This window comes from Mus caroli, chromosome 3, assembly GCF_900094665.2.
Source record: "Mus caroli chromosome 3, CAROLI_EIJ_v1.1, whole genome shotgun sequence".
In the NCBI taxonomy this organism is placed as follows: Eukaryota; Metazoa; Chordata; class Mammalia; order Rodentia; family Muridae; genus Mus; species Mus caroli.
Genome location: NC_034572.1, coordinates 48,312,726 through 48,330,298, shown reverse-complemented (window position 1 = coordinate 48,330,298; position 17,573 = coordinate 48,312,726). Strand labels below are relative to the sequence as shown.

Genomic DNA, 17,573 nt, shown 5'->3' with positions numbered 1-17,573 from the left:
TTGGCATGCTCAGCCTGCTTTCTCTATAACCCAAGAGGACTACCTGCCTAGACGTGGCACCACCCACTGTGATCTGGGCCCTCCCACATCAATCATAAACTAAGAAAATACCCCATGGACTTGCCAGCTGATCAATCTAATGCAAGCATTGTGTCAACTGAGGTTCTCTCTTCCCAGGTGACCCTAGCTTGTGTCAAGTTGATAAAAACAATAATAAAGCAAACCTGACTGGCACCACCCAAAACTGGGCGACCTGCTAGAGACCAGGTGTTTGAGTGTGAGGCTATAGGGACATTTCAGAGTCAAACCAGAGCAAATAAACTCCCCCTTGCATTTCATCTGTAACGGTCCTAATTCTATGCCTTTCCTGCCTTCCCCAGAACTTTACTTCAAAGTCATCATTTGCTTCATAACTAGTATTGCTAACTTCCCTGAGCACCTGGTACCTAGACTATGTGGACACAGAGCACTGATCCGTGTGAGCTCTATCTGATAGTAGAAACGCATATCCTTCAAGACCAGCAACAACCAGAGGTGTCACAGAGGGGAGAGGACATGGGGAAGATGTGACAGAGATGACATCTCAGGGACCTTGAGAAGCATGCAAGTCTACATCCTGTCCCCTCCCCATCTCTAAGGGTACAGCCCTGTAGGGGCTGGCCTGGTGGCACAATGTCCCTTGTAAAGACTATCCAGAATGCCTCCGGTATATAGAACCTACTGGAGTTTTGAGAGTAAAAACCTCATCTTTCAAACTAGTTGCATACATAGGGTAAAGAAATGTGTGGGAGCTCGCTCACTTCAGAGAAACAGGAAGGGACTGACATGAGCAAAGAGTAGATGGTCTTGATTTACCAATGAAGGGCAGACGAGGGTCTACCATGCAAGCCTCCTGACCCAGAACTTGCCAAGTGCCACACAGGCACTCCCTGCTTCCATCCGCACGTCTCGAAAGGTAAGGTTAGGGCCTGGTGTGGTGGCACATGCCTTTAATCCCAGCACTTGGAAGGCAGAGGCAGGCGGATTTCTGGTCTACAGAATGAGTTCCAGGACAGCCAGGGCTATACAGAGAAACCCTGTCTCGAAAAAAACCAAAAAACAAAAAACAAAAAAAAGGTAAGGTTACTAGTTGTGTCTCACAGCTGAAGATCCTGGGACACAAAGCACCTGGCACACAGTTCAAATCCCAATCAGCCTGAGTCCAGACCTCAGGCAAGAAAGCAGCATGCCTCCTGGCGCTGCCAGAGTTCACATGGAACTGTAAAGTGTGTGAACAAAATGTGACCCCAGGTGTGAATTGTATGTAAAGATGGCTCTACTGGGAAAAGCCCTTGCACAGAATTGACACATGATTGTCATCCCTAGAACCCACTCCAGAGTTGTCCTCTAACCTCTGTGTGTGAACTGGGCCACATATGCTCTCAAACCCTCCACGAGTCATACACAGAGCCCCAGCCCTAATGCCAGAGAGAAGGCTGAGGGTGCCATGTGTGAGCCCGCTGAGGCTGTGCCCCTACCAGCGCAATGCCAGAGAAAACTTACAGAACAAGACTTCCTATTTTTCATCTCTGGAGGATAGGTGGTATCTTAGGGTTTTATTGCTGTGAAGAGACACCATGACCACAGCAACTCTTCTTACAAAAGAAACACTGTATTGGGGCTGGCTTACAGTTCAAATGCTTAGCTCATTATTGTCATGGCAGCACACAGACAGACATGGTGCTGGAGAAGGAGCTGAGAATTCTACATCTTGATCTGAAGGTAGCAGGAGACATGCTCCACACTGGGCATAGCTTGAGCATAGGAGACCTCAAAGCCCACTTCCACAGTGGCACACTTCCTCCAACAAGACCACACCTACTCCAACAAGGTCACACCTCCTCATAGTGTCACTCCCTGTGGGCCAAGCATTCAAACACATGCGTCCATGGGGGCCAAGCCTATTCAAACCACCACATTCCATTTCCTGGACCACATGGGCTTGTAGGCATAAATAACATAATGCAAAATACTTTTAGTTCAACTTCAAAAGTTCCCATAGTCTATCACAGTCTCAACAATACTTAAAAGTCCAAAGTCTCTTCTGAAGTTCATACCGTCTCTTAACTGTAACCTCCTATAATATCAAAATCAAAAATAGATCACATACTTCCAACATACAATGGCACAGGATATACATTATGGTTCCAGAACATATAGGGAAGAGAGCATACTGAGGAAATACTGAACCAAGGCAAGACCAAGAATCAGCTGGGCCAACAACGACAAACTCTGCATCCCCATGTCTGATGTCAACACGATCTTCAGATCTCCAACTCCTTTCAGCTTTGTTGACTGCAACACCCTTCTTTCTCATCCGTTAGCAGCTCTCCTCAGCAGAAATCCCATGGCTCTGGTATCTCTAACTCCTGGATCTCCAGGGCAATCCAGGCTTCACCTTCAGTTTCTTATAATGGCTTCTCTGGGCCTCCATGTAGGGCCATCCGCCACACACCTGGCCTCAGTAGGTTTCTTTAGTCACAGAGGGGGATTCCATAATCCCTTTCTTCTATTCTTGACTTTAAGATCAGAACCACATGCTGAAGCTACCAAGTTCTGCTGCTTGCTGGGGCTGGAACATGGCCCCCTTGTTCAATTACATCCTCACCAGCTTTCTGTTTTTCATGGTTTCCTTCATTGCCTAAGCTTGGCTGTCCTGGATCCTTGCCTGCGAACCAGATTGACCTTAAACCCAGATATCCACATGCCTCTGTCTCCCCAGTGCTGGGATTTAAAGTTGTGTGTCACCATGCCTGGACCTAAACTGTTCTTAGTTTCTGTATGACGTCAGAAATAATTTAATTCTGTTTCACTATGTGTTATAATTTTACTGGTCTTTGCAGTATCTCAAATTCTGGTATTAAGTAAATATACCTATCATTCCTTAGAAACTACTTTTTGGATACAGGGTTTCCCGTGGTTGAGATACAGTTTAGGAATAGTCTTGTCTGGGTTGCCAAGAAGGTTTGATGCCAGCAATGAAAAGGAAAGGAAAAGAGATGAAGAGCAAACAGACTTTCACAGAGAAGATATCCCAATGGGAAGGCTGTGGGGCCACAGCGTACACAGGAAAAGGTAGGAGACGAGCAGAACAGCAAGGAAGAGGACACCTTGAGCATGGAGACACAGTCATGCCTTTATTACAATTTCCTAGCATTCCAAATTTCCTAGCGTTCCAAGTCACAAATAAAGTCTCTTTGACAACAGGTAAACTTGTATTTAAACTCATAGCCGACTTCATCTTTAAATGACTGTTACAGGGTTGTGATTTAATCATGATTGTATAAATTGTGAGGGTATCTTTAAAAAAACTGCTTCTGTCTTTGGTCCCCAAGGGTCCATCTCAGAACCTTAAGTGACAGGAGCCAAAATACAGACTGCTAAATAAATAAATAAATCTAACTTATGACACAAATATTAAAAAAAAAGAGACATCACGTGGTCTCCTCATAGCAGTTAATTCTCAAGAATATACAAAGGCAGATACTGAGAACAGGCCCATCGAAGCTTTATTGAAAATCTTGATTTCAAGTAAAATTGCATGTGGGATAAAAATGCAGTCCAGCCCTGCCAGCAACTAATTCGCTTTCCGTGTTTGCTTGAGCCTCCAGGCACCCGTCAGATACCGAAGTCGGATGAAAAGCAGGTCTTTGCCCATTTGTAGCCAGCTCCAGAATGGAACTAACTTAGAACCTGCAATTAAAAATAAATTAAATTAACCTGGGAGAAATATACAGTAGTTTAGAGCTGTAACCTACAAGTCAGGCTGGGGCAGGGGCAGAAAGGTAGAGCAGTTTTCTACACGTGTGGATGTCTGGGCGTGCACACACACACACACATGTGCACACTCACACACTTATTGCATGAGAGGTTGCACGTGGTGGGAGAGCCACTGACCTTTGTGAGCCAAGCAAGCCCGTCAGGGTAAAGAGCCAGAGGTGACTCTCCCGTGTGGAAGTCTCAAACAGAGGCCATGGGAGAAGGGGCTGTGCAGAGTGCACTAGGAACTGAGTGGCAGCTCCTGGATGGCTTAGCTCCACACAGTGCTTTGTCAGTACACAGCCTGAGGACCTCTTCTACTGGAACCTTGGGTCAGGAGAGGCCCACTGAAGACTCAAAGAAGAGTCTGGAAAAACAGCAGGAGGGAATCTAATGGAACACAGAGGAGGCCTGGCTGAAGGAGAGGGGTGGGTGAACGCCAGACATCAGACTGCAGCCTCGCCCAGTTAAGGACTAGCTGTACATAAACAGTACACTTACCCTCAATTTCTGTCCAGTTGACAGCAACTTCTGCTATTGGGATTTGAAGAAACTGTGCTATGTACAGCAGCTCTACATCGAATGCCCTGAAACAGAAAATATATTGATATTTATTCCTAAAAGGACAAGTAGGGGCACCAACCAGGACAGGTTTTGAGGCTTCCTGGACACATGCAAAGCTTCTATGTAAACCTGAAGGCCAGACTCTCAGAGGGTCAGACAACTGACACTGAGTGGGTCAGAAGCTTCAGGGAGAAGAAGATATCCAGTGTGTGGTCACGTGACATCTAAGTGAGACATGCTGACCTTCAGCCACAGCTCAGAAACCCTCAGATGAAGCCATCCTTGTGTGTTCACTCACCTCACGATACATAACAAAGGGTTCCTCAAGGGGCTCTCTGCTCACTCACAGCTGCTTCTCCACTTTCTCCTCTCAGCCAGGGACCCTGGGTTTTTTTTTTTTTTTTTTTTCTGATTAAAGGTCCCTGTCCCCTCCCTGTCCTGTCTGGAACATGGTAGCCCTGCAGCTCTGGAAGCCTATACTGGAAGGCTCTAGTTGTGACAGGTATACCCACAGTGCTACTCTGCCCCAACACACATGGTCACAGCCAGGCCTAGCTTGGATCCATCCTTTCGCCCAGAACTAGACCTGTGGATCCACCACGTTAAACATGAAAACAGAACCAGGTAGCAAGAGCCAAGGAGACTTGGCCACAGCCAGGGTCGGGGATTTGGATTGCTGGGGAAGCCTTTGGGAACTGACGGTGACAGTACAGGACTAGAAGGACAGACACCTGAAGACTACCTACTTTATATTTCACCAATGACAATCTAGGAAATAAGATTTTAAAACACACAGACAGACAAACACACACACATTTTAATTTTGAAGCTACAGTGGAAGAGAATTTTTCTGTAGTTTACATGAATTCTATTTCTAGAGAAGATGACAGACCCTTGAAAACAGATGCACAGAAGTGACAGAGACATCAAACATGGACACTTAGTACATAATTATGCAGCTGCCCACCAGGAACAAGTTACACAGAACTTGTGACTAGCTCTCAAGAGGACCCTTTCAGCAGCATTTCCTGGGCACTGACACTGCATCAAGCACTACTTAGAGAAGAACAGGTCAGTGAGTCAACTCAGGAGGGATTCCTTCTCCTCCAGAGGCCCCCAGACCACCCCCAAAGCTAGAGGCGAAGTCCAGGGCCTCGTGCTTGCAAGAACCCTTCCGACTAAGTGACATTCCGGGGCCTTCACAAGCATATGCTTGAAGGAGGGAAACCTGCCTAAGGAATGCCTCAGAGGAGAGAGGACCACAGTCATGAGGCCAGTGCAGGGCTGGGGGAGGGGAGGAGACACAGCAGTCAGCTCTGAAGGTCACGGAGGTCACTGCGGGGTTTGCTGTAGAGGGTCGAGTGTGAATACGAAGATCCCTGGGGCTGCATGGAAACTAACAGGCTGTGGCCACAGCCAATGTCAGAGCTGGTTCAGGAGGCAGGAATGACAAACGTGTGACAGAAGAGGGACAGGATGGGAAAGATGAAGTAGCTGTAGGGATCTCTTTTAAGAAAAGGCTGTGGCTGGAGTGGATGGGGCTGGGGCTGAAGGACATAGGCAGGGTCAATGGACAGGATTTGAAGGAAGATAGGAAGGATGAACACGGGAGAGAAAAGAAATGGAAAAGGCTAGGCTTGAAGATGGGAAGGGTGGGGAGAGAGAGAGAGATTGAGAGAGAGTGCACACACACACACACACACACACACACACACACACACACACAAGAGCTCAGTCATTAATGGCCAGGCTGCAGAGAGAGACCTACCTCCGGGAAGGGAGTGTAAGAGGTGAAGGAAGATTAAGGACACAGGGTACACTTTAGCCTGTCCTTAGATGAACATGTAACAAATGTGTCAATCTGGCTCTACCTGGATATTCGTCGGGAGATGACAAGCCTGTATCCAGTTGTTTGGATGCCCACGGGAGGCAACGCGATATACCTTCCAGTCAGAAACCTACCATCGTTCAATGTGCAGAGACGAGAAGGTCCGGGCTGCTGCTTCTCGGGTCAGTAATTTGAACCCGCACTGTGTGTCCCTGATTCCTTTGACACAGAGGAACCACACCAGGAAATGGAATCCGTACATAAGAAAGGTACGGAAATAAGAGCGCTAAAACAGAGGCAGAAGAGAAATGATTTAGCATTCCTGAGACATTGAGGACAGCACTTAAAACTGAGGCTGGCCCGGTGCACCTCCAGTGTGGATGGCATGGGGCCGAAGGCACACTGAACAGGATGGTGCCGCAGAAACAGAGCACTATGGGAGCAGTTACTGATTCCTGGGACCTGGGTCTGGGAGCACAAGGTCAGGACCGGAGCGGATGAGCACCGCAGTGGTTTGGTTTTAAATCATCAGCAAACCAGGGTGAGGATAAGCACTTGAGTCCTGGCTCCTGGGCTGATGATTAGCAAGCCGCCCCGAGTACACTACATCAGCTGTCTCCTCGGCTAAGGAGGGCACCTTCCCTTCAGAGTTACAGGGAGAGTGGAACAGAATTACATCACAGCTGTAAGCCATGTGCTTGGCTGGAGAGTAACTGGAACTCAGTAACAGTTTTAGAGAGAAGGCTGAGGGCTCTACTCTCACCACAGCGCCCCTTGTGGAGAGGAGGCAGGCGCTCAAAGCCCTCCTCTGCTGCTGCCACCTGCAACCACCAGGCATGTTTTGAGGCAGGCAGGGGTGGGAAACCTCATCTTAAAGACACTTTAGGAACCTCACATTACCTACTCAGTGCCTTCCACATACAATACTTCTGATAAACCCCAGGGGCACTAAACGCCCCAAAAGATGATCACACAAAAGAAAGGGGACAAACAGAAACAGCAAGATAGGAAAATGAAAGCCAAAGGTGATGAATACGACCTGCAAACTGTTGTGCTTGACCACTGTCAGTGTGATCTACACAGGAGCAGCCTCCACCCAGAGCCTTTGTAAAAGGGACAGTCATGAGCCTGACAATCTTCAGCTAAGTATTTTCCTTAGAGACACGAAACGAGAAATATTTAAACTCTGAACAAAGCTCAAAACATATTCTGAATAGAACCCACCATAAAAGCCTGGGGCAGGAATGTTCGGGGTTTGTGCTTTTTTTTCTGAATTTTGGAAAATATTTTTTTTTGTTAAAAAGACAAGCATGGTTTAGAAGTGTGCCATGACTAAACAATACTCTGTGTCTTAAACACAACTCTAAGAGAGTTTACGTCCTGAGGGAGTCTCTACCTGTCCTTCGCACACTTAAAGAGACCAACTCTGAAATGTGCTAATCCTTCATAAAAAACTCCAATGAGGTTGAAGGGAAGATCGTCTCTGAGAGAAAACATAGGGACCCATTTCTTGTCAGATGTGTATGTGTAAGTAAAAAGAGATTAAATATCAACAGGCTGTTATCTATAGCTCGGGACAGCCTCACCTGAGCAATTGATTCTTTCTCCAGATGAGCTCGAGACCCACATGCAATAGCCATTTGCTCCTGAGGGAAAAGCGACAACGTTGTTCTCTTCAATGTTTAAGTATCACGTATAAACACATCCATTTCAATGTAAAGTCTCACCTCCATAACTACTTTGAAAAAATAAGATTATAGTTATAAAGTATACTGAGGGGTTCAGAATATGCATAGCTGGAGACAGCTAGTCACACTTTAGTAAGAGGACTCTGCTGGGCATGGCTGGACACAGCTTTAGTCCCTGCACTTGGGAGGCAGAGGCAGGGGCGTCTCTGAGCTCATGCCCAGCTTGCTCTACACAGAAAGACCCTATGTAGAGCAAGAAGAAAGGAAGTTGAACTTGAGGTAAATCCTGAGGGCTTGCTCTCGAGCCCTGTCCCTCACACTGTCACTTACTTACAGCATGTTCTTATACTCACAGGCCATGGCTGTAGATCACTCAGCCCCTTTTCTAATTTCTCAACATCTGGAAACTTTGTGGCTCCGTCAGCATCTGCCATGAGGATCTTCTCTCCTCGGGAACTGAATACACCCTGTATTCAAAAGTTCCAGGTGAAAGAAAATTGCTTAGAATTATGTTTGAATTTGATGGCACTTCAGTTCATTCTATTCAAGCACATCTAAGATGGCAGCAGGAGGCCAGCGTTCACTGCTGAGAGGATAAGGTGTCCCGACACGTATCTACTGTCCGTTTCACTGTTGCAAAAGTTTTACAATCCTCCTAAGCTGACACCCATCACGCCCTTCTATGTGCCCTGTGTTATGTAGTCATGCTGCTCACGTGACTCCAGAGGCGACCTGAGCAACAGATAAAGGAACCTGTCCTCAGACAAACAAACAGAGATAACACGTAAGATCTGGGCATGCGGCTCTGCACATCTGTAATCCCCCACTCAGGAGGTAAGGAGGACTTCCAGTCCGAAGCCTCATATTCTTGTGAAGTGCAGGGTAAGAAGTTAGTTTTCTTTTCTTTCCTTTTTTTTTTTTTTGGTTTTCCAAGACAGGGTTTCTCTGTGTAGCCCTGGCTGTCCTGGAACTCACTTTGTAGACCAGGTTAGCCTTGAACTCAGATATCCGCCTGCCTCTGCCTCCCGAGTGTTGGGATTAAAGGCGTGCGCTACCACGCCCTGTGAGAAGTTAGTTTTCTTTATTACAGTGCCATAAATATTGTAAATTGCTGCTGACCAGGGCAGAGGAGGTGTTGCTAACGTCAGGGCCAACATTTACAACAATTACTTTCTGTTATGGCGTCTGACACTTGTGAAGAGCAGGTTTGGTTGCCAGTGCAAACCACACTGTACGTGCATGTTTCACAAGGACATGACCTGCGGATGAACTCCGATCTCTGCTGTGAGCCTGAGTGAGCGGCACAGCAGCCCTGACAGCATGGCGCTGACTGCTTGCTCTTCTCTACATGCACAGAACACTATCACCTGCCTCCTCAGTAGGTCTCTGTCTCCCTCAGACCCACTTCCATTGACTTGTGGCATCTCCCATGCATCTTCCCCTTTTCTGTCCTGTCACCACCACAGTACAAATGAACTAAACCTCACTTAATACTACACTGGCTCACGGCTGATGACTTTTCTCAAGTGTTATGCTTGGTTAAGTCTAAAAGCACTGAGGGAACACTGTGAGGAATGAGGAGAACAGAGGTGTGTGTGTGTATATATGTGTGTGTGTGTGAGTGTGTGTGAAAGAAAGACTGTGATTAATTTACATCTCCATGTATGAAAATGTCTAATGAAACACATGATTTCCTACATGTGCTATTAAAAAGATTTAATTTTATGTGTATGAGTGTTTTGCATAAATGTATGGAATATGCACCATGTATGTATAGTACCTGCAGAGGCCAGAAGAGGTGCTGGATTCCCTGGAATTGGAGCTACAGGTGGTTATGAGCCACCATAAGGGTGCTGGGAACCAAACCTGGGTCCTCTGCAAGAGCAGCCAGTACTCTTACCTGCTGGGCCACCTTTCCAGGTTAAATTTTTTATTTAACTATCAATGAATGAATGAATGAATGAGTGAGTGAATGAATGGACCCTCCCTATCCCAAGGCTTGTGATCTGTCCTTACTTGCTCTCACCATCCTCCTGTGGCAGACACTGTTAGTCATCTGCCCGAGGACCTCACATCACATCTAAAGGCTTTCTCCTTTCAGAAAGAAGCCTGATCTTGTCACGGATGAAAATGTTAGAAGAAAAGTGATCAGGAGGCACAGTGACACAAACTTGTAATCTCAGCACTCCGGAGGCAGTGCTGAGGCAGAAGGATTGCTCTGAGTCAAGGCCAGCCTGAGTTTCAGAGGAAGACACTATCTAAGCAACAATAAAACAAGAAAGAAAAAGGGAAAGCCAAACATAAGGGACCCGTTCTTCCTCCTCCCTAGGAATTGGGACGGCCCTGTGACACTGTGCTGGCCCCTGAGATGTAAGAGCGGTACCTGTGGGATTCTGGGAAAGTACATCACTTCCCTGTGTGTATGGAACGTGGAGGTGGAGGTGAGTCATTTGTGTTCAGGAGGAAAAGGAAATGAAAGGCGAGAGCGGGGGCCTCTGCTGATGACCGGAGACCTAGACATGAGTTCCTACACTAAGGCATTTAAGGAGTGGGATCTGCATTTTCTTTTTTGTGAATTTTTAGGGTCCATTTTTCAGTTGAATTTGTTTTCTGTCTGATGGGTCTTGGCTGAAGACGACTCCTCTGGCCTAGGCCTTACAGGCATCTCTCCCTCACAGGGGCCTCGCCCCAGTCTTCCCCACCCTCACTCCACTCGTGCAGATGCCTTGCTTTCCTGTTCTGCAGCGTACCACATCAGCAGACCCAGGATTCACCTACGTTCATGCTCTGCGGCTCCTTCCCGTGGGAAAGCTCCACACACAAAGCAGGCGGTCCTACTGTGAGCTCGGTGGCTCTAGCCACCGCAAAGACAACATGAAACTCAGCACAAGCTCAGCCTCTTTCTGAGTCAGCTTGTCTTTACAGAGTATGATGCTTAGACTTCACTAAATCAAACATACAGCTATTAAAACTGTTGATAACTCGCAATGCTACTATCGGATATGTGGCATCGTAGGCAGAAAAGGTTATTAAAATACCTTCACATCTTAAACAAAAATGTAAATTATTACCATCCTAACAGCACCACCTTTCCCACGGTTCTGCACCAACGTTATCACCCGTACTTTGTCACTTCCGTATTTCTGGCAGTATTTTAAAGCGACCTGTCGGTGACATAAAAGTTAGAATACAGTTAGCTTGGAGAACTGGTGTCAAAGATATGGGTTATCCTGATGTGATCGGAACATGTTAGATGCATGTACTAAACACCACCGTGCTCTATAAACATGCACAATCACTATCTGTCAGTTAAGGTAGACATAATCAAGTGTAAACAGAAAGGTGAGCAATAATTCAGATCCCACAAGTCACACAGACTGGGCTGCCACCTTCAGCCCACCCTTCTGTGACCAGAGGCTTAGTGGGAATGACTAGGTCAGGTTGGTCTTTGGCATTTCCATGGGGGACTGTCTTGACTGCTGCCACTGGAAATGCAGGGCCCATTGTGGGTGGCGCCACTCCCTAGGCCAGGCTCTGAATGCTGTATGACTGAAGAAAGTTGGCAAGTAAGCAGGCATTATGGGTGCATTTGTTTCTCTCTGCCCTTGATTGGGGATACGATGTGACCAGCTGACTCCTACCTCTGTGACTTTCCTGCAGTGATAAACTGGAATCTGGGAGCTAAATAATCCTTCCCCCCACCCCCCTTTTTTGGTCAGAGCATTTTACTAGGAACAGAAGTGAAAATGCAGTGGAAAGTAATGATCCCAGCTTTGGGTTCCTCCAGCAAGTGGAAACAAGCCACAAGGACTAAACGGCTCCAGGTTTTCTACCAACCAGCCGTTCTAAAAGCACCCATACATTTACCTTTGACGTCTGGTCTTCACTGCCATCGTCAACCACTATCACCTCATATGTGAACGTGCAATCATGTTTCTGCGAGAAGCCAAAGGAACACGTCATAACCTGGCGAAATCGCGATAGGGATTATAAACTTGTAAGTAGTTTTTTAATTTCCTTCTATCTTTGGGTGGGCATGCACACATGTATGAGGGAGGGGGACAGGTGTGGCGCACACATGGAGATCACAGGACAACTTGCAGGGGACTCTTTCTGAGGAAAGGCTGGCCTCTGGCCTCCATATGTGCAACAGCTTCTACAGGGTGGTCACAGGGATCAATTAGTTTATAATTTAATTTTAATTTTAAGCCCAATATTTGTCTATTATAGCACCCTGGGCTCAGTCTCCACTGTTTAGGTAGGATTTGGGGGAACACAAGGAGGAATTCATTTAGTGAATAAAAGGATTGGGAATTGTTACCTGGCTCCATATACATATGGTTCAGAATACAATAATGAAAAGTGAAATAGCTAGGCATGGTGGCACATGCCTGCAATTATAGTATCTGGAAGCTGAGGCAGGAGGATTGTAAGCTGAAGGCCAGACAACCTGGCACACAGAAATTTATGGCAATTTTATGGGGGTGGGTCCATAGCAAGATACCATCTCAAATTAAAAAAAAAAAAAAAAGGAAAGGAAGTCTGGGGAGGTAGCTCATTGGGTCATATATAAGCATGAGGGCCTGAGTTCAGATCCTCTGGGTTTACTACATAAAGCCACACCACAGCACTGTAATACCAGTGTGTCTGTGGACACATGGAAGGTAAAGACAGGAGAATCTTGGAGCTCACAGGCCCTGTGCACACCACACTGATCAATAGCTCTCATTGGGGGGAAAGTGAAGACTGACTCCCAGGGTTGTTTTTGTTCTTCACATGTGCTGTGGTTGTACCTCTACTCACACACAAACACACACATGAACATACATATGTGTACATGATAGAACTATCTACTCTCTAACAAATTCAGTAGACAACATGGTTCCAGTGATATCACCATACTGTACTTTCCATCCTCAAAATGTAACCATTCAGACACATGCCTGCTATCTTAGTGCTTGGGATGTGGGAACAGACTGTGTTATAACTGAGAGTTTGTGCCCTTTGACCAATATCTTCCCATTGCTCTCTACCCTCAAAGTCTGGCAACCAGCCTTCTGTGAGACTGACAGTCCACCCACTCCCACTCCTCGCCCCTGGCGTTCCCCTGTACTGAGGCATATAAAGTTTGCACGACCAAGGGGCCTCTCTTTCCACTGATGGCCGACTAGGCCATTTTCTGCTACATATGCAGCTAGAGACAAGAGCTCCGGGGGTACTGGTTAGTTCATAATGTTGTTCCAACTATAGGGTTGCAGACCCCTTTAGCTCCTTGGGTACTTTCTCTAGCTCCTCCATTGGGGGCCCTGTGTTCCATCCAATAGCTGACTCTGAGCATCCACTTCTGTGTTTGCCAGGCACCGGCATAGCCTCACAAGAGAGAGCTATATCAGGGTAATTAAAAAATTTTTAAGACTGTAATTTCATATCTTTAATCAATGTGAATTCATCTGAGAATCAAAGCTTAACAGAGTATGTTATAAAGCCTCTAATGGATCTTTCTCTATTTATGACTACATACATATACATACACCTATTTTTAAAGACATCACAGAAGTAAGTCTGCACACATTCACTGGCATATAATCTATAATATGTCACCAAGCAAGAGAGAATTAAAAGTTGGGGGAGGGGACATGAGGGAAATGACAGCTTCCTGGTTTGTCTGCTGCTGGAGGTAGCGTGCTGCATGCTGAGCCTGCTTGCTGACAGCCAGCAGCTTGCTGAGCCACACATGGCCCAGGGCTGAGCAATGATTCCCACAGTGCGCCTAGCCTGGGGGGTCTGTAACTGGTGACCCGTTGTGGTTTTGACTGAAGCTGTGACATCGAAAGAGAAGTGTGATACCTGTCTCTTTTCTAGGTAGTTCAGGGCTTCATCCATCATCACAGGCACTAAATAGAAAAAAAAATTATAGATTACTTTTGAAAATGAGTTAGCTAGCCCCAGCACACTCCACTTACACAGGGAAAAGGTGTCTGTCATCTCCCAAGCCCCTGAGATGTCACCCAGGCCATTCTTCCCTGGAATGTCTCTGGCCCTCATCAGGTTACTTCTCTAAGAACTTCAATCCTGCCATCTCCATTCCCCTCTTTCTCAGTCTCAGCTCCAACTCTGCACTCCTCAGGGAGAGCAGACACTGTACACTGCCTCCTCTTCCCAAATGGCCCATTAGCAAACAAACTCAAATAGAACTTACACCGTTTTTCTTCATTGTAGGAAGGCACAACAACAGATAGCTGTTTCGTAGGCGAGTCCCAGATGCTGGGCAGAGCTTCCTTCTGGCCTTTGGCATTGAGGAAGAATTTCTCTTCCTCATGTTGGTAACATGGTGGCATTTTTGCAGCAGTTATAAACGCCACAATGGAAACCTAAAGGCAGACATGAAAAACAGCTTACACTGTTCTAATATTTGTTGTTCTAAAACATTGTTATTTGCAAAATTTGGGGAGGGGGATATGTAGTCTCGGGTTTGGTTCTAACAGTCCTGGAGGTGATTCTGCGGTTTCATGGCAGCCAGACTTGTAAAAATCCTCTTATGAAATGACGATTGTCCTTGTCCCCATTGGTAACGCACTAAAGGCTTCAGGAGGCCTTGTTTTCACCTCTTCTTCCTTGGACCTCTGCTATGCCAAATCTAAGAGTCAGTCTACTCTTACAAATGAATAACAAGGTACTACCTCCTGCATGGGGTGCATATGTGAGAGGACAGATCCGTATGTTAGCTAACAGGGAAGGACCAAACAGACTCAGCCTCTGAAGGAAAGGCTCCTTGGAGCCCACAGCAGGGACCATATGCTTAAGAATGTATTCTGATACTTATCCTTGGTTAGAATTGAGAATACAGCATCTTCTAGAGTAACAAATAAGACTTGAAGGCTCCTGGGGCTGGAGAGATGGTTCAGTAGTTAAGAGCACTGGCTCTTCTTGCAAGGAACTCAGGTTTGGTTCCCAGCACCCACACGGCTGCTCACAACTATCCATAACCCCAGTTCCAAGGGATCGGGCATCCTATTCTGGCTTCTGGGGACTTGAGGCATGCACACATTGCACATACCTACATACATTCACACAAGGCACTCATGTACAGAAAATAAAAATAAATACTAAGAAAGAAACCCCTGGGTGCCTTTTCCATGTGCTTGGGAAATGAGCCTTAATTTATATCACTGTTTTCAGTGGTGAACTTTAAAAACAAAGCTACACGTGTGTGTAACTGTACCCATCCTGCTTTGATGATTCTCTCTAGCACCCCACTATGTGTGTACGGGGCAGCAGCCACAATGGAAATTAAGACGAGGGCTCAGTGGTTGAGAGCACTGGCTGCTCTCGCAGAGGACCCAGTTCAGTTCCCTGCACCCAATGTAGCGGCTCTCAACTGACTGCTTGAAAGTGCAGCTCCAGGGAACCCAAAGTCTCTCTGGCTTCTAAACTTATGCATACACACTTAAAAATAATAAAAATAAAAACACAGTATGGCGGCGTGCTCTACTGTCCAGATTGTGACTTCTGAATTCAGTTTTCCAAAGAGCAATCGATTCTCCTAAGAAAAGGATTAATCCAGATCTGGGGTGGGAAGGTGTATTATTAACACAGCATATCATAGAGAAAGCAAATTCCATCTGTACCCACGAGGGCTACATGAAAGGGAACAGGTACAGGGGGGTCACTTGAGGACAAACAAGTAGGTGAGTCACTTGAAGGCATTTCTCAGACCTGTGAAAAAGAAACTTCAGCATCGAAAGAATAATCACTACAATGAATGAAGACATAGAAAAATTTAAGTCTGTAATAACACAAAAGTAAAACTGGCCACCCTCTTAAGATGTCAGGGGAAACATCTCATCATTTTAAAAAAATGTGTGCTTCCATATGTGAAAGTGTTTCGGGTGGGTACAAGAAATGTGGAGGGCAAGTTAAAGATGCTTAGGAAGGCGTCTGTGAAATCCATACTGGTGCCAGGTGTGGTGGCGTGCACCTTTAATCCCAGCACTTGGGAGGCAGAGGCAGGCAAATTTCTGAGTTCCAGGCCAGCCTGGTCTACAGAGTGAGTTCCANGACAGCCAGGGCTACACAGAGAAACCCTATCTTGAAAAAAAACAAAACCAAAACCAAAAAAAAAAAAAAAAAAAAAAATCCATACTGGCAAACTCCGAGTATTTAAATTGACAGGGTATTTGGAAACACAGAAATAACAGGTTTTAAAGACAGTTGGAGTTAACTTATTAAAGTTTTTAGAAGAAAGCCCTTATAGAAATAAATGCAGATGATTTAGAGATGAAATGTTATTTGGAATTGTTTTTAAATTATTTTCAAAAGTGGGAGGAGCAGGCTGGTGAGATGGCTCAATGGGTAAGAGCACTGGCTGCTCTTCTGAAGGTCCTGAGCTCAAATCCCAGCAACCACATGGTGGCTCACAACCACCCATAATGAGATCTGACAGCCCTCTTCTGGTGCGTCTGAAGTCAGCTACAGTGAACTTATGTATAATAATAAATGAAGCTTTGGGCTGGAGCAAGCAGGGACTGAGCGAGCTGAGTTGACCAGAGCGAGCAGAGGTCCTAAAATTCAGTCCCCAACAACCACATGAAGGCTCACAACCATCTGTACAGCTACAGTGTACTCACATACATAGAATCAATCAATCAATAAATATTTTTTTTAAAAAGTGGGCGGAGAGAAAGAATGCCAACAGGCAGATGTAAAGTAGGCTTCAAGACGCAACGCACTGCACACCAAGTGCAACATGCTTGCAGTGAAATAAAGGGTACCTCTACTCGTTCAAGCCAGTGGGATCTAGTACAGTCCACACAGCCTCATCGTGCACACACAGTCAGCTAAGTCTATGTAAAGGATTCAAAGTAAACTGGCCACAACCCGGAACGTGGCCAACAAAGTTCAGATTTGTTCCAAGCCTTTAAAGAAGGCATTTTAGTGAGAGAGGGCGCTTGGCTCACCCAGACACACAGCAACAGTCATCTGGCTATACCACTTCAAGACATGTGCACATGTACATTGGCTAGGTGGCAGAGGCCTTTCTAGCCACCTGTCTCAATTCAGGCAAGCTTTTCAGAATCTGCTTTCTGAATGAGTTACAGGCTCCTTTTCAAACTATGTGGCAGAGTTTAGTTGGCAAATATGCCCTCTTCTACATAATCAGAGGGGGGTCTGCCACGTTTCTACAGGAATGGCAAAGAAAACGCCAGGGTGCCTGATTCTCAAGCAAAAAAACCCAAAAAACCCAAAAAACCGACCCCTGGCCAAAATGAATAGAACGCCGTCTGGGCCTATCTTTTGCTGACCCATCGTCCCTAGCCTTATGGATCCGCCGCTCTTTCCAGCTGCAGTACATATGGGAGGCCCAGGAAGAAGACTGGGGAGTGGGGTGGAGGGGTGACAGGCGGGGGTTCAGAAGCAGGAGCCCCGAAAAGCTGGGCGGCGGCTCTGGGCACTCAAATAGGGTTCCAAAGGGGAACAAAGGTTCAAAGGATTTCAGGGAATCTGAGGCCAAGGGAGCCAAGCACGCGAGGGAAGCGCGGAGGGGACACCCGGAGCACGGGACTCCACCACGGTCTCACCAGAATGAGCGCGGCAGCCGCCAGCGCCACGCCGAGCCCCAGCAGCTGCAGTAGCAGCGTAGCCATTCCGCAGCTCCACACTTGCGGAAGCGCGGTGCGGCGCCGCGCCCCGCCCCG

The 17,573-nt window shown here is 46.5% G+C and overlaps 1 protein-coding gene across 2 annotated transcripts; it reads right to left on the bottom strand.

The window, feature by feature from the left end:
* Nucleotides 1–3,157: 3,157 nt before the first annotated feature.
* On the bottom strand, nt 3,158–17,564 carry Alg5 (ALG5 dolichyl-phosphate beta-glucosyltransferase). Of its 2 annotated transcripts, none has more exons than XM_029474990.1 (10): nt 17,457–17,564; nt 14,078–14,249; nt 13,726–13,772; nt 11,746–11,844; nt 10,950–11,042; nt 8,232–8,345; nt 7,777–7,836; nt 6,325–6,476; nt 4,300–4,385; nt 3,158–3,732 (listed from the first exon to the last, which is right to left on the bottom strand). In XM_029474990.1, the coding sequence occupies exons 1-10, from the start codon at nt 17,520–17,522 to the stop codon at nt 3,617–3,619; spliced, it is 1,005 nt and encodes a 334-aa protein (XP_029330850.1). In that variant the 5' UTR covers nt 17,523–17,564; the 3' UTR covers nt 3,158–3,616. The 2 variants fall into 2 exon arrangements, with proteins under 2 accessions (XP_029330850.1, XP_021014602.1); XM_021158943.2 differs by having other exon boundaries at nt 11,746–11,814; nt 17,457–17,563.
* Between the last annotated feature and the right edge of the window lie 9 nt (nt 17,565–17,573).